The 15,733-nt window shown below is 57.3% G+C and overlaps 2 protein-coding genes across 13 annotated transcripts in view; one reads left to right on the forward strand and one right to left on the reverse strand.

Moving 5' to 3' along the window:
- The window catches only part of PPP1R12B (protein phosphatase 1 regulatory subunit 12B), a 602,395-nt gene that overhangs the window by 439,195 nt on the left and 147,467 nt on the right, over positions 1-15,733 (forward strand). The gene's annotated exons all lie outside the window — the stretch shown is intronic.
- The window catches only part of NAV1 (neuron navigator 1), a 285,045-nt gene that overhangs the window by 26,968 nt on the left and 242,344 nt on the right, over positions 1-15,733 (reverse strand). For all 10 annotated transcript variants that reach the window (XM_050956066.1, XM_050956060.1, XM_050956065.1 and 7 more), the window contains 3 exons: positions 4,232-4,370; positions 3,178-3,478; positions 1,225-1,918 (listed from right to left, as the gene is read on the reverse strand). In XM_050956066.1, the coding sequence (XP_050812023.1) occupies positions 1,225-1,918; positions 3,178-3,478; positions 4,232-4,370 (1,134 nt within the window). The remainder of the gene's footprint in view (positions 1-1,224; positions 1,919-3,177; positions 3,479-4,231; positions 4,371-15,733) is intronic.

A 15,733-nucleotide genomic window follows, 5' to 3' on the forward strand; every position in this document is an offset into this window, starting at 1 on the left:
CGGCCCGCCAGGGGAGAGCGCGGTGGGGCCCGGCCCAGCCCAGCCGGGCTCACATCCTGCACTCGCAGCGTATGGGGCCCAGCCCTACTGCTGATGCCTGATCCACTTTTGGGGAGAGGGTTTTTAAAAAAAAAAAGGGGGGGGGAGCACTTGAACAGTCTGATGGAGACCCTAATTCTAGCGATTTCTCTAGTTTCACATATCACCCCCCTGTAGCCCCTCTGTGCTCTCCCTGACTGAGGTCTACATCCAGATGCCAGAGTGATGGGCAACTGTACAAAACCCCAAGGCTGCTCGACAGTCACACATGCCCCTCTGGATAATAAGCTTCCCTCCATGGCAGGAGAAGGCAGCGCCTTGGGGATTTTCTATACAGAGACTGTTGCTCTGGGGTCCCCAACCAGAGTTTGGAAGAACTCCCTGGGGAGCGGCTTTCTTAGCCACAGCGAACTCCCTTCTTTATACCATATGCACCTAGTGGTTTGTTCCTGTTGGCTGGGCTCCCCTCTTCAGTGTGTTAGTGCAGTGCTACTCACCGGCACCAAGCTGCATGTGCTGGTGTGTTACTCTAGGGTTGCTGGTTAGGAACAGGCAGCTGGTATCAACAAAAAAAGCAAACTACCCCAAACACTATGAAATCAGTGCCAGCTGGCCAAGCCCAGGGATCTGACCCTGTCAGGCCCCTCTCTCGTGTACACATACGGAAAGAGCAGGGTGGTTGTGCTGAACTGGTGAGAAAGTCCTCCCCGCCCCTTTGAAAACTGACAACTCTTAGCTGAAAACCAAGAATATTTCACTGGGAAAGACCACCACAATGCCTCATGGGAGATGTAGTTCAACTGCCTCATAGTCCCATTCTCCTTGATCTGCCCGACTTCCTAGTTGGACTACATATCCCATGATGCATCCCAGTCTCAGCTCTTGGGAGAGGGAAGACACGCATCCTAAGAGACCCTAGCGGTGATGCATTATGGGAGATGGAGTCCAGCTGAGGAGCCTAGCCCATATGGAAGAATGGGGATAGGAGGTAACTGAACTGCAACTTCCAAGAGACACTGCGGCAAATATTGAAATATTTGGGGGCTTGGTTGTTTGATTTCTTAGTTGAAAACCCAATTTCTGGCCAGCCCTCATGGCAAGCCCAGGGGAGGAGCCCTGGCTCAGGCTGGGGGGCGGCTGCCTGTGGTAGTGGGGCTGGTGCTGGGAGGCTTCCCTGGCTCCTACCTGAGCGGCGTTGGGGGCAGCTCGGCCACTTTGGCAGCAGGCGAGTGGCTGGCTTGGGCCTTGGGGGTGCTTTCGGGGGAGCCAATGCTCTTCAGCGAGATGCACTCAGAGTCCAGGGCCACGGCCTTGGCTTTGGCTTTCTCCTTCTCACGGTCCGTCTGGTTCACTGGGGCTGGCGTGCTCCGGCTCGTGCTGATCTTGGAGGGCTCCTTGAGCCGTGACACCGAGATGCCCCCTTGCTTGGTGCTTAGGAGGCTGGGGTCGATGCTGCTGCTCACAGGCCGGTTCCCGCCACGCCCACCTGTCACGCTCATGGAGCTGGATTTGGCCGGTCGCGGCAGGCTCCGGTACTGGATGTTGGAGCGAGCCCCGGGGGCCAAAAAACCAGGCTCCCCGGCATTGGAGACATCCAGGCTGGTTTTCCTCCCACTGACAGGCTTGACAGGGATGCCGGAGCTCTTCTGGATCTTGCCGAGCGTGGCTGAGCCACCCGCCTGCATCACCGTAGCCGTGCCGGTGGCGGGAGGTGGCTTCTTGTAGCCAAAGGAGCCGGAGGTAGAGGGCCGGGCGAGCCCCGAGGGAGGTTTCTTGGCATCCCCAATCCGATCCCGGCCAGCATCAGAGGAAGAGCGCTGCAGGCCTGCGTTCTTCACAGACAGTTTGCTCTTGTCAGTGGCTTTAGCTTCAGGTTTGCCTGGGGGGAGCGGAGCGAGATGGAGAAGGTCACAAGCAATAGAGGAGCGTACCCCAGCCCGCTGGCCCTTCTGGGATTGGACTCCCCTGGCACAACGAACTTCACCCCATCCAGGGAACTTCTGTTCTGCAAACAGCTTTGCTTTCACCTACTTTGAAAGAGCCAGTTCCCAAGGAGCTGGTGTGATTAGAGTATTTAACAAGCCCTGGTTCTTATGTAGCACTTCGCAGCCATAGATGCCAAAGTGCTTTACCAAGGAGGCCAGGATCATCATCCCTACTGGTCAGATGGGGAAACTGAGGCACAGAGGGGGAAGTGACTCACCCAGCAACACAGTTGGGAATGGAACTGAGCTCTCCTGAGTCTCAGTCCAGTGCCCTCTCCACTAGGTGGCACTGGAGCAGATGACTATGCTGTTCAACACGGAAATCTGGGCATAGTTTCCAGGCAAAAAAAACAGCCTCATTTCAAAGCTGAACCAAACCAAACTTGAAGGGCACCAAATCCCCCAGAGTGGAAGGGTGCTGCTTGGTAGGGGTCACAACCACCGGATCATGTCAAAGATTTACACTCAACTTTTGCTAAAGACCCAGCAAGTGCCATGCTCCGTTATGTGGTTCTTGCCAACCGGAGGCACAGCTGGCAACCCTGGGACAGGCCGAGCCTACGGGAGGGTGAATACACTGCGGAGAACAGTCCAGCACAGCCCCTGGGATGATGGGACTGACGGGCTCTCTGATGGCTGCTGTCACAGCAGGACGTGATGTGACACCTCTCACGCCCCTGGGGAATCAGAGTGATGTAGGAGCTCTGCATCCGTGCTGCAGTAACTCTCAGGGACGGCGCCAGTGGGGTGCAGCATGAGCCTGAGGTCACCAGCTGCCCACATTGCCCAGTGGCCTGGGCAAGCCCTCAGTGGATTGTACCCACCACATGCTCTCCCCCAGACCCCCTAGCGTGTTCTCCAATAGGGCGCAGCACTCCCCTCTCATAGCCTTCCTTGGGAGGTTTCCAGCCGATCTCCAGGCTGAATCCTGAGCACGCAGCCACTTCAGCCAGCCATGGGATCGAACCCCTGCCCGGGAGCTAAGGGAGCAGCTGGCTGGCGTGATCCCTGTGCCAGCCACTAGGGGGCGCCCTGATTCCACAGACGGGGCCCGTCCTCGGCACATCACACTCCTGAGGCTGGAGGGGTCGCACCCTGTGAAGGTGTGGGAGGGTGGGAGCACCCAACGCCCTCCCCCCCACTGCAGCCTCACCTGCCACTTTGAGGGTGCTCTGGGCCGTGTGGGTGATGGGCGAGGTCACTGCCACGGGGGGCGTCTTGCCCTTCTTCAGGGACCCTGGCGGGCCCAGGCTGACAGGCTTCTTCAGCTCCCCGCCCTTGGCAGGGGCCTCGTCACAGCTCTCGGCCCACTCCCGCCGCCACTTGGAGGCGCCGTGCTCCATCTTGAGGCTGCCGCTGTCGTAGTCCAGCTTCTTTGGGCCCTTCTCCTCCGCCTCGCTGTACCAGCTCAGCCCGCTCTCGGCCAACGAGCGCTTCTCCGAGTCCGTGCGCAGCTGCGCGGGGTGGGGACAGAGAGGTGAGGGGGGCCGCGCTCCACCAACCCCACCTGCTGCCCACTCAGGAGACGCTGCTGCTTCAGGAGGAGAACGCGGGGCATTCCCCTCTAGATCCCCCTTGAGGACAGTGCAAGGGGCCAGGGTCCTGGGTCTCTTCCCAGCTCCACTACTAACCCGCTGGGTGTCGCTGCCCCATCCAGTGCCTCAGTTTCCCTCTCTGCAGCATGCCCAAGGCCATGCAGGGTCAGTGCTGGAGCCAGGAAGAGACCCCAGGATCCTGACTTGTCCCAGCAGTGCCATTGCTGCAAAGGCTCATTCTGCGCCTGTACCAGGGCTGGAGACTAGCTCTTTAGATGCAGCGTTACTGCGGGGGAAATGGGACAGTCCCCCACTCTGATGGCCTAGACTCCTCTATAACCCAGAGCAGGCTCTGGGGCCAGCCTCTCTGCGGGCAAGTCGGGGCAGCCCGGCTGAAGTCAATGGAGCTATGCTAACTGGCGTCAGCTGGGCTGGCCCTGATCGGCAGAGACAAAGTCCTTGCCCGCCGCTGCCCCATGTGTGGGGAGATGGCGGGTCGCGGGCTTAGCCACCAGATGCCCATGTCACCGGCGCATCCTCCTCCCACTGGCGCTCTCACTGGGACGCGGGACGCCCCTCTCCAGGTCTGCCCGCCCCGCCCCTTTCGCCAGTGCTGAATGGGCACAAAGGGCGTGGACCCGTCCCGAGCTCTGTGGGGTGGCCAGCACGTACCGCTATGGCTGAGTTCCGCCGGGAAGCCGTGGGGCTGGACGGGAGGGAGTTGAGGGAGGAGCTGGCGTTGAACTCTTCTGAGCTGAGGTTGTCAGAGGCATCGCTGAGGCCGCTGCTGATGGAGCTGCTCTCATCCCAGCTGGAGCAGAGGAGAGAGAGAGAGAGAGAGAGAGATACCCCCATTGAGTGCAGCTGCAAACGCTGTGTGTTACAGGAGGAGAACAAGGCTGCAGCTCCTACCCCTCAGGGCTCCCAGAGAAAAAACAGCCATCCCCCCTGCCATCCAAAGGGTTTTCTGTGCCAGCACCACCTGCCACAGCCTCCATGGGAACCCCGATCCACACAGCCCCGAACCTGAGGGCGCTCACAACTGGGATCCGGATTCTGCAGCTCGGACCCATCCCTCGTATGAAGAAGCGGGGAAGAAGCTCCGAGAAGAGCAAACGAATTCACTGAAAGCAGCCTGGCCGGCTGATTCCCCGGGCGGGGAAGTGTTACGCAGCCAGCCTTGGGAAGAGCAGCCAATAACACATCCTCCTGCATGGCATACAGCTGTGGGGGGCTGGAGAGCTGCTCTTTCCCGTACAGGCTGTGGGCTGGGATTTTGGGAAGAACAGGAGGGGGTGGGATGTTCCTCCAAAGGCTTCATCTCCGCTATTGTGACATGCTTAAAACCCAGCTGGAGCATCCACAGGGACTGGGTGGGTAGCACGACTAGACTGGCTCCAGCCCAGTTTGAAGCATGCTTAAGCCCAGTTTTTAAAATCATCCGTGAGATCATGGGACACAAAGACCTGGGGCTCGGGCCAGCGGCGGTGACACGGCAGGGGGCCATGCTAGTCACGTCTGATCAGACCCATGCAGAAGGGGCCGAACTACCCAAGGCTGCCTGTCAGCCGAACATGGTTTGATCCTATTCAAACAGGATCCCGTATCGTGGTCCAAACCACTGGCTAGCCTTCCCAGAGGGAGGGACCGTGCCAATCCCTCCTAGCCATAGGGCCAGCCCCACCATGGGAGCTAGCCGTGAGCTCTGGTGTGCTCACTAGGGGCCTGATCCTGCCCCCGTTCGAGTCACTAGCGAGACGTTCACAGTCTTCAGTGCGAGAACGGGCGGGGGGGGGCTCCTCAGTCCCCTTGCTGACCCATTAGAGGGCGCCAGCAGGGTCCCCCAGCATGGACAGGGTCGGAGGCAGACAGCTGCTCATTCAGCCACTAAGAAGCACATTGCACATAGCTATTCAGGCGGCAGCCAGTGAGAAAAGCCCCAGGATGGGTGTGTTTGGGGTAGTCCTAGTGATCAGTTTGCTTGTGCCTGGTGTTCCTATGATCTTCCAGAGCCTGAGTGTCCTGGAGGACTGTCAGGGCAGAGACTGGGTCCCTGTTGTGCCCAGATTGTACAAGCACCGATGATCCCACTTGGATCAGTGCTCTGGGGCCCCAGCCACATTAACACAGCCCAGAGCAGAGGATAGCAGCCAGTTCTCTAGCGGTCCAAGGGAGAATATGGATTCTATTTACTCTTTAACCTAACTAACCCCATACTACACTGACCACTCCACTGGCTGAGGGAGACGTGACCCTTTTATCTTTATCAGGGACTGAAGATGGGCTGGAAGCAAACCCCGCATTCCCAAACCCCGCAGGGCCCAAATGTGGCAAACCACTCCCCATTGTGGGGCCTGAGCTCACTTCTAGCAGCCACTGATCCAGATAGATTAGTAGATACAGAGCTGCTAGATCTGGAGTCACTCCACTGACAGCAGGTAGCTAAGAGACACTGCACCTTGAAGCAGGTCGCCCAGCACAGGTTTGTCTTTAACCACCGCCCCAGGGGAAGGATACAACATGGACGCCGCTGGGATTTCTAGAGCAGTTTTTACATTTCAAACCGACTCCAGCCCCCTGCCCCAGCACCTCTGTGTGGTGAACTCCAATTCAGCCCCACTACCCTCTGTTCAGCGGGTCTAGGTCTGAAGACCTCAGGATCAGGCATGGTTGGAGGGGATTCACTTTACAGAGGGGACAGATTCCTGGTTCCAGCAGTGATTCCGGTTCAACTCCAGCACTCCAGCATGTCTGAGGTGCTCCCTGGCCCAATATGCAGAGCACTGAGCTCACCTATCACAGCGCCACCCCTCACCCAAATGGCAGGGACCCCACAATAACCCAGCCCCACTGCCAGGATCCCAAAGCATTGTCTGGGAGAAAGCCCCCTGCTAGCTGGGCGTGCCACAAGGGGGATCCCATCTATCTGTGCCCATGATCACACAGTGGTTAGGAAAAGGACCCAGGAGTCGTGGTACCCAGCCCATCAGACCATGCTGTCTCCCTCCAGTGGCCAAAGGGAGAACACTAGATTGAATCATTCCCAGAGAGCCCGCCCTGCTGGGGCAGCAGCTGAGGACGGAAGGGAGGGCAAGGCTGCTCTGACCCGTGACAGATACAGATGCGATGGATAGTTTTCAGAGACTGACTGGAATCACCTACTCTCCCCCTCACTCCTGCCTGGCCCTGGGGACCTTTGGGACCAGATCCAGAGTCAAGGTTGGCAAGCAGCTCCCGTCTCCATAACAAGCTGAACCAACCCCCTAGGTCTGAACACTCCCAGCTCTGGGCAATTTGAATCCAGGGCCTGCTCATCGGGGGTTGGCACATGCCTGAGCTGGGTGAAGTGGGGGATAGGTGCGATCCAGGCCCACTACCCCCCTGAAATGACCCCGTTGCCTCATCCCTCCCCTGGGAGCCCCCTATGCACACAGTCACCGACCCTGCATCCCCTCCTGGGAGTAGACCTTTCCCCCAGCTGGGACTGGCATGTCCCTCCGATCAGCCTGACAGTGATCGCCCCCTAGTGGCTGCACCCCGCTGCTTGCATTCCTTACACGCCAAGGGGGAAACTCCCTCCGCCCTTGGCTCTGCCATCCAGCAGCAGCAGAGCGTCGGTTTGGTCCTGCAGCCCTGCCCTGCTGCCAGCAGTCCCAGGGAGCTCCCCAGCCCTGCTCACCCCAGGAAGGGCTAGCCACATGGGGTCTGCAAGGGCAGGATCCCCAGGGACAGTCCCCTCCGGGCTGGGTCTGCTCCACCCACACAGGTTCCGGGGTGGCTGAAGAGGTGGTACTGTACTGTATGTGCCTCCTCAGCCAACCCGGAACCTGCACGGGCCATAATAAAGCAAAAACTTCACCGCCAAACCCAGCAACTGGACATTCAGCAGACGTAACCCCCCGGCCTACCGCCGCCCATGGCTAAGCTCTTTCCTTCTGCCCAGGCTGAGCTGATATGGGAGCCACTGGAGAATTTGCTTCCAGGCTTATTTGTAAGGGAGCTGGAGGGCTTTGCAGAGAGGGGGCGGGACTGGGACAGGCCAGCACCCCTCCCATCCCATCGCCTACATAGGTGCTGGAAGTAGGGGCGCTGCTGCCATTCCTGGCTTGAAGTGGATCCCATCGTATGCAGGGTTTATAGTTTGGTTCAATGCTCTCAGGCCCCCCCTCCTCCCCCCCCCACACACACGGTTCCAGCCCCTCTGACCGCCTGGTCTCCCCATCCCCACTCCCAGCTTAGTGGCCTTTGCTCCCCCAGCTCAATCCCAGCCCAGGACCCTTAGACATGCTGCACATCCGATTTGAGTGCAGGCATTTTTAGTCTCTCCCACACACCCCTTTTCCACCCACTGGAGTTTTACTAATTTTAACATCAGCAAGAAACCTTCCCCTCCCAACACAGTGAGAGGAAAGGGCTTTGTCACAGAGCTCAGTGAGGCCAGGACTTCACCCAAGGAATGCACACACATCAAGGGAACGCACACACACACGGACCTTACAAACACACCATGCATCCACACAGGGAATGCGCACACACACCACGTGCTGGTGCATCCCCTATCTTCCCCACCCCCAGCCAGAGATCCCCCTTCCCAGCATGCCAGCCCCACTATATCCCAAAATCCCCCACTGAAATCACCGGCTGAAGCTTGAGGCCCAGGGCACAGGCGCCTTCTGCACGGCTCCTGTGGCCCAGAGGATTCGTGCACATGGACGTATGGTGTCCAAAGGGGAGCTGAGCTGAGCTCTTGGGAGAGTAGCCCCAAGTGGACCTGGGTCACAGGAGACAGATGCCCCCCGGCCCCTCATCCTCTTACCTCCGGGCTGTCCAACCCTCCTCCTCCCAGCTGGCGCCTATGCAAGCTTGGGCCTCCAGACCTCGCCGTCCTGCTGTGCCAGGGCAGCAGCAGGGGTATGGCAGGTGTGTGGCTCACAGGTACCCCAACAGCAAGGGACTGTCCCAGCGCGGCTGCTAGGTCCCTGCCCGGCAGAACTCCCTCCGGAGCAATGGGCTGCTTGCCAGGGTAGCTGGGAAGGAGGCAGCAGGCTCAGCAGACCATGTGGAAAAGCCCATCTCCCAGGCTGTCAATCAGCCCTCAGCTGGAGTGAGTAAGGGCCATTCCGGACTGGGGCGGCAGCTGCCATTTCTCCCAAAGGCCCATCCGGCCCGTGACGGGGGTGGGGAGCCGTACGCCCACAGGGCTTCCCTGCCACAGACAGGCCCGGATGAGCACAGCCTCCTTTCAGGTCAGTGGCTGAGTAGGTCAGCGAGGCCCCCGCAGGCTGATTGAAGGAGTCTAGCCGGGGATAATGGAAAGGGCAAGAATTGGTGATGGGATGTGGGGAAGGCCCCTGTGCCTCAGCTCCAGCCCCTCCCGGCACTGGGGTGCATCTGGATACAAACAGGACAATGCAGCAGAGATGCCCGTTCACGGCCAGCTCAGGCCATAGAGAGCATCACGCTCTCAGTCTAGGCCTCCTGCGGATGTCCACCCACATTACATAGTCCCATGCTGCCGACCCCAATCCGTTATCCCAGCCTGGGGCTCCCCCGCTCCATCCTGACCTGCAGCCTCCTGCTATTCCCGCCCAGAGCTCTGCTTGAGTTAGGAGCCAAAGCATCTTTGAGGATCTAGACCTCAGAGACGGGAGGAGGAACCGGGAGCTTGCTGGGGGGAGGGGAGAGGGGGAAGAGTCAGTCTGTGCCTCCCAAAGGTTGGGCAGCAATGCAGAGTGGCTGAAGGCCGGAGGGTGCTAACCATCAGAATGCTACAGATGCCGGCTCAGTTCCAGCCTAGGTCAGTGATCAAATAAAAGCCTTTCCCGTGACGCGTCAGCACAATGGTCTGTGTGCCGCGAGTTGGTGGGTTCTCAGCCAAGTTACAAGGGGACCCCCATCTCCATTGCAAACCCCACCATGCCATGTTGGCAGCTTGGGCAGAGGGGCTGAGGACACTGTTTCCTCTAAGCTGTGTGCGCGAACACAGATCCTAAACCCCACGCACACAGCAAAACACCGCATGCACATTTGTACAGAAGCACAACAATTTGCATAGAAGAAATTTTTTGCACACACAGCCTGTCAAAAATTAGAGGGAACATTGGCTGAGGACCTGGGTTTGCCATTGGTCCAGGAACACGCCCCACGCCCCGTGGGTCTGCATGGAGGCGCTGCAGCCAGGGAAGCTGGTTCTGCCCTTGACAAATCTAGATAAATAGAGGACACTCCAGGCACCACGGTGGCCCATGTGGCTGCACTGACTGGGAGTGGGGACTGGATCCCTGCACTCGGAGAACAGGGTGGGACCCCAGGGGCGGGGCACCCGAAGAAGGGCCCAGAGAGATGAGCCAGCTCCCACGAGAGAGGCTGGGGAGGCAGTGCCGCATTGGCCAAGGGGATGGACCAGAAGGGGCCATTTCTAGTTTCTATAATGGAAGGACAGCAAGCATTCAGCCTCCTGCTGAGGGACCACTGCCTCCATGGTGGAGGCTAATTACCCCACGGCCTGTGCCACTTGCAGGGCCAGGCAGGCAGTTGGCTGGCTGGCAACGAGATTCCTTTGTTCTCCAAATACAGAGCAACTCTCTATTAGCACAGATCACCCCCGCACCCCTTCAAGACACTCCGCTGAGGCCAGGTAATTCCCAGGTGCCTGGTGGTTTCACAGTGTCTCTGGCACGCTTCAGCGGAGGTTTCCCAGGTCATGCAGAAGGAGGGGAGGTGGTTTCACTTCTCCAGCAGCTAGAGAGGGGTGAGGCGTCCTTGTAATCCTTCTCACAGCCAGGGGTGGGCAGGGGAATACCCCACCGTGCCCCAGCCAGCCCTGGAGATGCCAGCAGCAATTAACAGTCCTGGCCCGTTTTCTGGGGCTGCGCATGCCTTCCCATGATCCTGGCAGCTGGTACCTCCCCGAGGAACAGCCAGCTGAGGGCACTTAGAGCCAGTCACCAAAATCCATGCATAGGCATGTGACCCCAAGCGGCTGCCCCATGGCCCATCGGAGCCGGGGTGACTCTGCTCGTCCATAAACCAGCCCCCCTCATGCACACCAGACACTAAGCACTGGGTTAGCCATCTGGGTACTTCTCTGGCCCCCCTTACCACAGTATCTGACGCCTCACAACCTTTACCGTATTTACCCCTGTGAGGCCAGGCACTGCAGTTATCCTTATTGTACTGAGGGGAAACTAAGGCACACAGAGGTTAAGTCACTTGCCCAAGAGAACCAGGAGTTGACCCCAGGGCTCCCGAGTCCCAGTCCAGTGCCTCTAACCACTAGCCCACCCCTTCTGACCCATACAGCACCTTAGGCTCTCAAAGCACTTTACAAAGCTCCCATCTCAGGGAAACTGAGGCACCAAGAAAAGTCTTGCTCAGTGTCCCACAGTCAGCCACAGGACCGGGAATAGATTTCAGCTCTCGTGTCCCTATGTGACCCCGCCCCACTGCATGCCTGGTATGCAATCTTCACCCACGCGGTGGGCATGCTGGGATGCCCTGGGCAGCTATTCCCTCTGGCAATGAGTAGCTAGGCAGCACTGAATCCACGCCAGCCATGCACAGAGCAGCACCCCCAATTTACAGTAATTAGATTGCAACGGAGGCAGGTCTGCATGCAAAAGGCAATTAAGGGAGCATTAGCCTGGATTGTGAGCAAACACCTAGGTAATTAGGTTTGAGCACCAGCCACAGACACAACACACACCTCTTGAAGGATGGGTAATCATGTAGTCAGGACAGATCCACAGCCCTGATATTAAACCTCCTGCTGCAGGGCTTAAGCCAACCCCTAGCTATTAGGGATAAGACCTGGGGGCAGGTTGTTCCACCTCTGTCTGCTGAGCGGTTCTTACTCCTGGCTCTGAAGCAGCTGGTATTGGCTGCTGTCAGAGACAGGAGACTGGGTACCAGATTCCAGCTCCCATCCGGCCTGGCAGTGCCCATGTTCTAAGGATTTGTCTCCTCATTTCTGTGGCAACCCTCGCCTTGGAAGGCCCCTGTGTTACAGGGATCACAACATAAAAGCACCAGAGGACCTTGGATGACCTCAAGCTAATCTTCACCCAAAGCCGGCCCTGAATCTCTCTGTGCGGTGACTACTGACTCACCGAACCAACCACTTCTCCATGGGAAAGTTATACCGGGTATGTTTGGGGGGGGGGACCCCCAAGGCCTCTCCTCAAAACTCCCTCCTTCCCCTGACTCAGGGCAGCTCCTGCAGTCTCTGGCTCCCACTTCCCCCACCGAGCTGCTTTCACTTTCCACCGAGGGACTCAAAGACTAAACCCAAAACTGAGCTTGTTCCTTGTCTGCGAAGACGAGAAGCAGCCGGGTGCCCTGGCCCAGGGCTAACACAAGGCCCCAGGAGTAAAAGGAGGCTGGCTCCTCACAGCCTTGTGCCAGGAGACTTCACCGTCCAGATCCAGCAGCAGGGACTTGCTCTCTTTGGGACGGCACTCCCACCTCCACATCCCCTCACCTCCAGCAGTGCCATGAGTAAGGCAGCCTCCAATGCACCGTGATGACCTCATCATTCTCAGGGCCTCTCACTCCATTAGGGTTACTGCGTAGAGGGGACTTGTGGGCTGGTCACGGCCTGGGGGGGGCCTGTGAGCTCTTTAGGGCAGATTACCTTTTGGTTCTGTGTCTGTACAGCACCTAGCACAATGTGGTCTAGGGCCACGACAGGGACTCCTAGGCACTACCGTATTACTGTACACCTAATACAGAACAACAAGCTGCCGGCCTGAATCCAGGGCGGCAGTCAGGCCTGAAAATGGCTCCATTTTGCCATCTGTTTGGCGGCTCATGCCAGATGACTGAATCAGTAACGTGCACATACTTCCTACAGGGGCCATGGTCCACCTCCCCAAAACCACCCCACGGGATGAGTGTAGGAGTGACCTGCCCTCTAGGTGGAAGTCCCCATGCAGGGATGAGGACACAGGAGCCTGTCTGCTGTAGAAAAACGTGCTTTGGGGTGGTTGTGTCCCCAGGGCAGCCCCCTATGCTAATATAAGACTAGGGTCTGGTGCACCAGTGCAGTGAGCAATGGCTCCAGTGCAACCACGCTCACGTAACTGCACTAGGACAGACTGCTGCCATCTAGACAAAGCTTCACTGGCTGCATGGTGAAGAGTCTGTCCCAGAGCCGTGCTGCAGAGTCCAGAGCAGAGGGGTGGTCCTGGTGCTTCCTCCAAAGCTCCTAGAACTAGGCTGAACACTTTGGATGGAAACATTTTCCCACCAGAAATGCACTTTTGTCGAAATCAAAACATTTTGCAGGACTTTATGAAACTGTCACCAGAAAAATGTCAAAGAGAACTGCCGAGAACGCAGCATTTCAATTCATGTAGACTTTGCTAGGCTAGTAAAATATTCCTTTGAATATGCCCTTATGTTTTCATACAGAATTTATCAAACACTACCTCTTATTTCATAGTCTATTATCATGTTTTGACTTTATTCAGCCCCGCCCCGCCCCGTTTTGCCTTGCCGGAACGATACACCTCAGCGTTACCCGAATGAAACTGTTCGGCATTCCCAAGCTGAAATATTCCAGAGTTTCTATCCCGTCAGGAATTTCCACTTCTCCAAATTGGACTGAAAACCAATGTAGAAACATCAGAATTTTCATGGAATGGAAATTTTCTCTTCCATACAGCTCTAAAAACTAGGATTCTTGCACCCAGCAGTGGCTGTTCCAAGCTCTGCTCTACTTTGATATTATTTGACACCATCACTCTACACCCTTTGCTCTGTTTCCTTTTCCTGAACAAGGGGGAAGGACTTTTTTCACTTTGAAACTGAAGGTGGAAGGACACTATGGCAGGAGGCGGTGCACATGGAAGCATTCCCAAGGCACTGCTGCGTTATCCCTACGCAGCAGGTGGGGACCGTGTTTGTACAGCACCTAACACAATGGGATCTCCGTGCTGAGCAAGGTCTGGGGGCACCACGTCATCCTCAACGAAAGGCCCATAAGGGAGACAGGGACAGTCGTTTATGGATCCTTCAGTTCAGTCCATAATTTTAAGCCTCAAATGCTGTTCAGGTTCAAATGGCACAGGTTCTAGCCCTGACGCCTCCCTGTGAGCTCAGGGAAAGGTTTACCCAGCCCCTTATTGGAATCAGGAAGATCTGCCACTGAAGGATCTTGACTGTCCAAGCCAACTCAAAGCCCCCCCTCTCCCGAGGCAACACCTCATGCCTCCCGCAGTCAAGTGAGGCACAGACCCCCAACACCCTTTGTAAGGGGAGCTGAGGAGCAGCTCTCAGACCTGCATGCCCCAGGCCAGAACTGGTGTCAGGCAGGGAATATGCATCCTTGGCCACCTTATACCATGACCATCGCTTTGCAACAAGCCTATGCCCCCTAGGTCCTTCCCAGCGGTCAATACAGTGCAGGTCACAGCCATGGGTAACACTGTGGCAAGAACACAGCTCCTCCCACTCCCAAAGCCCAGGCCCTGCCACTTGAGCTACAGGAGAATCTCCTTCAGCTGTTAGCAACACAGGGCCTATGACACACAGTGCATCAGTTCTGATCCCATCCAGTAGAGGCCAGCACAACCCACACGAACCCATTCATTAAGCCTCATCTGCACTCCTCTCAGGCTGTGCTGTTTTGTTGTCGGCGCTGCCAAGCTAAGCAGCACTTAGCTGTGTTAGTGCTCGGATGGGGGACCTGAACAGACTAGATCATTCAGAGGCAGGCACTCTCCCCATCTGAGTCAGGACGGGGCGCAGTGGGGCTGCTGGAGGGACTCTCACTCAGATTAGACCCTTGAGGCCCCATTTAGGGTCCCTAAAGCCTCCTGCAGTAGTGACCCCATTAGCACGGGCTGGGGCAAGGGTTATGTATAAGGCACCTGGAGCAGAAAGGGATGCTACTTGCATGCTAAGCATGATCACTAGGGCCCAGATTACTAAGGAGTTAAGCTCCTAACTCCCATCAAAATCAACGTGAGTTTGGAGCCTAAGCCCCTCTGAGATTCTGGGTGCAGGTAAGTCTGGTGGGCCCCCCATTGTAGCGCATGCAGTTACAGCAGGGGTGAGCAATGCATTGCGGGGGGAGCAAAGCTCACCTCTGCACTGCTCTCTGACAGGCAAACTTGGGGAGCACTTTCCAGCGAAGGGAGCAGCTCGCTATGGAGTGATCGCAGCCGGCCAGGCCCATGCGATCGATAATAGACTAGCTCCTGCTGAGCGCCAGGGTCAGTGGCTGGAGGGCTCTTCAAAGTCTCAGAGCCAGAGAGTCACCATCTCCTGCTCTGATCCATCATATACAGCCCCTCCCCCCCGCCCCGTCTCCACCGGCGAATGAAAAGAGGGACTGTCAAAGCAGTCAGCTCCGCCGGGCTACCCGAACACTGCGTTGTTTGTATCTGCCCTGACAACTGCTGGAGCGGGAAGAGCACCAACACCAACAGTCAGTGCCCAGCCCAGCCACTCCCCTCCCTGCTTGGTGGGAGGAATGAGACAGATGGACAGGGTGAGAGGGGAAAGGGGTGAGAGACAAGGAGCGCAGTGTCACCGGGGTGAGAACCAAGCTAGGGAGGTGTAAAGAGGAAGAGGGGGCGGGAGAAATTTGCAAGCTGCCCAGGGAGGTGCGGAGAGATATCCTATCTATCTATCTCCTAGAATCGGAAGGGACCTTGAAAGGTCATCAAGTCCAGCCCCCTGTCTTCACTAGCAGGACCAAGTACTGATTGTGCCCCAGATCTCTAAGTGGCCCCCTCAAGGATTGAACTCACAACCCTGGGTGTAGCAAGCCAATGCTCAAACCACTGAGCTATCCCTCAAATAAGAGGGAGAGCCCCCTGCTTCCACTGCAGAACTGGAGATGTGCAGCAATTTGCCTGATTTAAAGCCCATCCACACTGGTGGAACGTTAACCTGGTACATGCTAGCGGTGTGCAATATTCCCCTCTAGTGGCTGGTGCCTCAAAGGATAATGGCCTACTATACTCACCAGGGAACAGAGTGACTCCTGTACCTTAAGCCAAGGGTCAAGCTGTGCTGCTGAGCCAGCCAAGGGACCTTCCAAAAACAGCCCAGAGCACACCCACTCCCCCAATGGGCAGGACAGCAGGGTGTATTTGAACAATGCACCCTCCACCCCCAGCACAGCCATCCTTAAAGGGCACTCACCCAGGTCAGCAGGAGTGCAGC

The sequence above is a fragment of the Gopherus flavomarginatus genome, chromosome 5 (assembly GCF_025201925.1).
Source record: "Gopherus flavomarginatus isolate rGopFla2 chromosome 5, rGopFla2.mat.asm, whole genome shotgun sequence".
Taxonomy (NCBI): Eukaryota; Metazoa; Chordata; order Testudines; family Testudinidae; genus Gopherus; species Gopherus flavomarginatus.